Source organism: Hyperolius riggenbachi, chromosome 1, assembly GCF_040937935.1.
Source record: "Hyperolius riggenbachi isolate aHypRig1 chromosome 1, aHypRig1.pri, whole genome shotgun sequence".
NCBI classification, from domain to species: Eukaryota; Metazoa; Chordata; class Amphibia; order Anura; family Hyperoliidae; genus Hyperolius; species Hyperolius riggenbachi.
In genome coordinates this window covers 237,944,444-237,950,246 of record NC_090646.1, presented here as the reverse complement: position 1 = coordinate 237,950,246, position 5,803 = coordinate 237,944,444, and the positions used below count along the sequence as shown (strand labels likewise).

The 5,803-nt window shown below is 43.6% G+C and overlaps 2 protein-coding genes across 2 annotated transcripts; one reads left to right on the top strand and one right to left on the bottom strand.

Moving 5' to 3' along the window:
* Positions 1-369: 369 nt before the first annotated feature.
* Positions 370-3,833, bottom strand: LOC137503942 (uncharacterized). Its single transcript, XM_068231698.1, has 3 exons — positions 3,629-3,833; positions 2,224-2,386; positions 370-1,716 (listed from the first exon to the last, which is right to left on the bottom strand). The coding sequence occupies exons 1-3, from the start codon at positions 3,813-3,815 to the stop codon at positions 897-899; spliced, it is 1,170 nt and encodes a 389-aa protein (XP_068087799.1). The 5' UTR covers positions 3,816-3,833; the 3' UTR covers positions 370-896.
* Positions 411-3,373, top strand: LOC137503947 (uncharacterized). The gene is made up of 2 exons (XM_068231712.1): positions 411-831; positions 2,432-3,373. Exons 1-2 carry the CDS (start codon positions 674-676, stop codon positions 3,285-3,287), a joined length of 1,014 nt encoding a protein of 337 aa, XP_068087813.1. The 5' UTR covers positions 411-673; the 3' UTR covers positions 3,288-3,373.
* Positions 3,834-5,803: the final 1,970 nt, after the last annotated feature.

The following is a 5,803-nucleotide window of genomic DNA, read 5'->3' as shown; positions in this document are numbered from 1 at the left end:
TGACTTGTTTTTGAAAATGTTTCCTGATGTGCTGTTATTGCTCTGTGTAGCAGCATATATGAGACGTAGGCCAAGGACAAGGAGATACTGGGTGCATCCCATGCTACAAGAGCGGCGCCGGAAGGGTCAATTTAGGACCCTATATAGAGATTTGAGGCACCATCCAGAAAAGTTTTTGGGCTACACCCGCATGTCTGTGTCCAGGTAAGAATACTTGTCACTTATTTTTATAATGGGGCTAAGTATTTTGGGGAGGAATGAAATTGAAAGCACTTTTTGGCCCTTAGTTAACTGTGTTTGACTGTAAACAGAAAAACAACACAATAATCAATCCGGTGTATACATAAGCTAACCAAATAACTGTGATACTTGATCCTGGTGTGTTATGTATTCAATGCCTAAGGCCTCCATCTAATTTTTCTATAGGAGTAACTACTATATTATATATCCATAGTTTACCCAAAACATTTGGAGTATATTATGACCTTACATACTCCTGGTGCATACTTCATTAAGTATATGGCAACAATCAGCATATGGGACACAGTAATGAAGCAATGTTTGAACAAAATCTTTCGTTTTAATGTTTTGTTCTTCTGTGCAAAGAATATTTTGGACATGTGTTGTCCATACTTTGCTTTCAGCAGCAAAAGTAATATGTCACAAATGAAAAATGTTTCTGCAACAAACAACAGTAGATCTAAAGATAAGCATGCTCTTTTTTCCTAGTTTTGATGGCCTTTTAGCCAAACTGAAGGATGCCCTTCGCCGACAAGACACTAACTTTCGCCTAGCAATCACACCAACTGAGCGACTCCTCATAACATTGAGGTAATGTAAACTAAGATCCAAATCTGAGCATTGAACAATAAAATAAAATGTAAAACTACAAAAAACTAGTCATGTTGTGATAGCAAATCACACATACTACCAGGGCCCTGATTGTAAGCATGTGTACCTGATTCAGCATTTGTATGAGGCTGGCTGTGCGATGTTAAATCAGTGTACACTGTAGAGTCACTGTGCATAGATGATGTTTGAAATCGCATACCTTGATCAGGGCGCTGAGGTGGAGGCATAGAGTAATGAGGCTGTTGACCATATGGCATGTTATGCATATGCATTGGTGGGTAGTGGGGTGGGTCATAAATGCGTTGCATATGGTAAGAGAGTTGTGGGTGTGCATTATATTGTTGGCTGGAAGCAGGCAGGTGTGGTTGCTGCAAGTAGTTGTGCACATTGTCATCTGCACGGCTCTCAGGTAGTAAGAATCTCCCCAGGGTCTCAGAGATGGCATGTCTGGCTGCCCATTGCTTATCAGGAGGCACTTTTTGTAATAGTGGCACCAAACTTAAAAGATACTGTGTGCATGGCTCTTTAAGTTGTTTCATTTCATCCTCTCGCTTCTCCATATGATCAACAGCCTTTTCTATTGAACTAATCAGCTTCTGGTCGTATTCAGCCCTGCTCATACCTCTTCCTATTCTCCTGCCTTGTGTAGCTACCCTCACACCTCTACTAGACCTGACAGTTGTGCGTGTCCGACTACTCGCTGGGCTGTGTGGTGTGTGATCTGGGGTAGTAGAGTCACTGTCTTCCACTGTAGCAGTGTCAACATCCTGTGTAGTGTCTTCTTCAACTTCCACATCACTGGTGGTGGTAGGTGGCACCTCTACATCGTCCTCCTCAGGATCTGGTGGTAGGCTATCTTCAGTCCTTTGGAAAGGGGAAAGCACAACTTTAGTTCATGGAATAGTGTCCATGGATGTCACAGCAAATATATGGGCACAATGCGATGCATCTTTCATTGCAAAACAATAGCAGTAGCCTGTCTATTTTTCCCATTATTTGTGTACATAGCTTTTAGGCACAGCCCCTGAGCAAGCATAGAGCAAAACTGGCCTGAGTAAACTAGCACTGATTTTGGTATATGTGTGTTACAGATGTGTGATGCAGACACTACTGCAGCCAAACATATAACCAGCACTGTCAGGCAACTGTTATGTTGGGTAACGAACAGTCCACATTCCTGTCATGTAATCATTTTAAACTGGACCTATGCCATCCTTACATTAAGCTACGTCCCCCAATATATTTGGTAGAGTGATGGCAGATTATTCGTTCCACACTACTGAATTGCATTGTGGGCCTACTCCTTCCTTCACTGTTCTATTGGCGAAGTTGACAAACATTGCAATAGGTTAACATTTACGCCATACTTACTCAGCCGGTTCATGATGTTTTCTTAGAAATTCTAATATGCCACAATATTTATATTTTGTTCGCTGCGAACTTCCAGACCCACTTTTGGATTCATGGTATTGCTTTTCAATCTCCTTTTTGTAACTGTCTCTGACCGACTTCCATCTTGTCCGCAGGAGGGCAACTAGGAATAAAAATAAACATACATGTTATTTCTTTTCTTTTGCAGATTTCTGGCAACAGGGCATTCATATGCAGCACTTCACTACCAATTCCTCATGGGAAGAAGTACAATCCGATACTTAGTTTTGGACACCTGCAAATTGATCTGGAAAGTACTTCAACCGGAATTTATGCCAACTCCTGACGTACCTATGTGGGAGGCTAACATGCAGCTTTTTTGGGAGAAACATGATTTCCCTAACTGCCTTGGAGCAGTGGATGGGAAACATGTCAGACTGGTTATGCCTGCATTCACTGGCAGTCTCTATTACAATTATAAAAAATTCTTTTCACTAGTGCTCATGGCTGTTGTGGATCCTAATTTGAAATTTATCTATGTGGATGTTGGGGCTTACGGAAGTTCCCATGATTCCTCAGTCTTCCAGCACAGTCGATTTGGCGTGAAGCTTCGCACAGGCCAGATGACTTTACCACCACCACGCCCCTGGCCTGACACTGTAGAACCACCTTACCCCTGTGTGTTTGTGGCTGATGAGGCCTTTGCACTGTCTGAGCATGTTATGAGACCGTATGCAAAGAGAGATATGACTCATAAGAAAGTAGTCTTTAATAACCGCCTGACCAAAGCCAGACAAGTAGTAGAATGTGCATTTGGAATTCTGGCAAACAAATGGCGCATTTATCACACTGCTATAAAAATGCAACCAAAGTATGCTATAATAGTGGTGAAGGCAACATGTATTTTGCATAATTATGTGAGAACACTAGATAGCATGACCATAGAGGAGGAAGAGGGGGATCTTTCAAACAGTGCTCTTGTCACTTTACCACCAGCTACTTTACGTGGTCCCATTTCTGCCATTCACAACAGAGACAAATTAGCTGATTATTTTGTGCCATAACTGTAAGAACTAAAAAACCTGCAGGCTGCTATTTACTTACATGACGAGATCAGTATTATTGTGCAAATAAACATTCTTGAAACCGTGTTGTATGTCTATATCATTCATGACACTCTAAAGTGGCAAATAGCGCCCTAATAATACATGTGAGTACATACACACACATGTACCTGCTGTTTATAAGGAGAGATGGCTATAGAGAGAACAGCTTTGCCAGAGACCTGTGATAATGAAATTTCTAATTGTTTAATTACTCATTTAGTGGAGGGGTGATGATATATTGTCTGCAAAGTTCTGCATGAAATCAATAAAATACAACAATTCTGTACACATATACTTACTCTTAGAATCCTTGCCCTTTTGGCTCAAAGTATTCCATTTTTCTCCAAGAAAATCTTTTGCAATGTTGCTCCAGATTTCATGAGCCCTTTGGTGATCTTTATATCCAGGCAAAGACTTGTCATAAAGTTCTGGGCTGTTTTCAATCTTAATTATCAGGTTTTCTGTGGTAAACCACTTTGCTGCCATCTTCCTCCTGCGCAGTCTAAAATCCCTCATGCAAATCTGCCACACAGGAAGCACACTTTGACCTGGAAGTGCGCATTCTTGGAAAAAACGCATCCGCATCCGCATCAAAATCCGCTTGATCAAGCGGTTTTACAGGCGTTTTGCGTTTTTCCTATACTTAACATTGGAGGCAGAAACGCATCCGAAATCCAAAAAATGCCTCACCCAGGCATTTTTCGTTTCTGCAAAACGCCTGCCGCTCTGGTGTGCACCACCCCATTGAGATACATTGACAAAGCAGATCCGCAGCCGCAAGCGGATCTGAAAACGCCCAAAAAGCCGCTCGGTGTGCACCAGCCCTTAATGTGCAACAGCTCAGAACTATCAACATTATCATTGCTCATCCCTAGTGCTGTGTAAAGTGGCAGGTAAGCCCTCAGGCAAAGTAGTCAGATTTATGATCACATCTCAGAGATAAAAGGTAGGGCTGGACAAATCCAAGGAGCCCGGTAGCCGCACTGTCACTCACCTGGCATCGCTTCTGGGGGATGCAATTCCTGAGAACACAAACATTCCAGCTCCTATTTCCCCCAAGCTATTGGTAAATAACTAATGCTAGGTACACAATTTCCCATCAAATAGGCAGGTCGAAAGAAGAATTTCTGACATGTCCAATCTGTTCGCAATCGATAATGGGATTGATTTTACGCAGTACTGAACTGAAAATCAATCCTGTTATCGAACAGGAGCATATCGGACATGTCAGAAATTATCGATTCTATACTTCGATCTGATGGGAAATTGCATTATGTGTACCTAGCAGAAGTCCTGTTTTCCACTAGCAGCTGAAAGTGGTGAATTCACTGCCTGCTAGCTGCTACTGTTCACCAGCCACGTGCTTGCTAGCGTTTGGTTGCTGTGCTCAAGCATGACATAAGACAGGTTTTTTCTGATGTGACACGTGTTACAGAACGCTGTCATTCAGCTGCATGTCATTTCATCCGAACAGCACTTGTGGCCAGCAGTCGTGCGGCTGAACTGTGTGACAAACGAGCAGTTCAGCCATCTGTGGAAAAGCATGCAACGTTTTTATGCGTTCAAATATTTGCAGCGATCGTGATTTCTCAAAAAAAAAAAGTGCAGGGGAGCTGCACTGTGTGCAGGCTTGTGGTAATTGAGGTCAGAACCATACTGTACCAATAGCTGTATTAGTACAATATCGTTCTGACCTCACTTACCACAAGACCACACAGCGCAGCTCACCTGCACGCTGTACACTGTGACATCAGAGAGGAGGAAGAACTGACACTTCCTCCCTGCCCATCAGACGTTCTGTTCAGTGGAATATTACGGCTGAACAGAGCAGGGGGCACTTGAGGGAAAGGAAGGTGCTGTGACGTGTCTCGGCACCACAAATTAAGCAGCATTTAGGCTGCTTTCACAGTGGGACGTTATAGGTGCACGTTAGTGCAGCCTGTAACGCTCCCCCAACGCACAGCAATGTAACACAATAGGGCTGTTCACACTGCTAACGTTGCGTTACATGTAACGCTGCACATTGTAGTGAAAGTGCAGCATGCTGTGCGTTCTACGCGGCTTAGCCGCGTTAGACTGTTTGCACATACTCAGTGGGGGGCGGAGAGGAGGCGGGGAGATGCCGCTACAGTAGCCGCGCACATGGCTACTTAATATGCACTGCACTGGCGGCCGCTAATTGGCCGGCGGGACCACGTGATGCGGAGTGTCTCGCTCCGCATCACATGGTCCCACCGGCCAATCAGCTCCACTCTGGGAGACCTTATGCGGATAGAGCCGCCTAACGCGGCTCACTCTAACGTCCTCTCCCGCACCACCATGCGTTGCATTAGGGGCACATTATGCGACCATAACGTCCCCTAAAACGCAACGTCTTAGTGTGTAAGTAGCCTAAAAGTATGCAATTTAAAAAACCAGTTCAGGGGTACTTTAAACTGGGATGAAATTCAGTATATAAAACTGACGATTGTTAT

Excerpts from the sequence above, each read along its gene's own strand:
- LOC137503947 (XM_068231712.1), top strand. The coding sequence starts at position 674 with ATGTTTCTGCAACAAACAACAGTAGATCTAAAGATAAGCATGCTCTTT. Across the intron at positions 832-2,431 it reads CGACTCCTCATAACATTGAG|ATTTCTGGCAACAGGGCATT; the intron begins GTAATGTAAACT and ends TTTCTTTTGCAG.
- LOC137503942 (XM_068231698.1), bottom strand. The coding sequence starts at position 3,815 with ATGGCAGCAAAGTGGTTTACCACAGAAAACCTGATAATTAAGATTGAA. Across the intron at positions 2,387-3,628 it reads AAAGGGCAAGGATTCTAAGA|TTGCCCTCCTGCGGACAAGA; the intron begins GTAAGTATATGT and ends TTTTATTCCTAG. Across the intron at positions 1,717-2,223 it reads AAACATCATGAACCGGCTGA|GACTGAAGATAGCCTACCAC; the intron begins GTAAGTATGGCG and ends CCCTTTCCAAAG.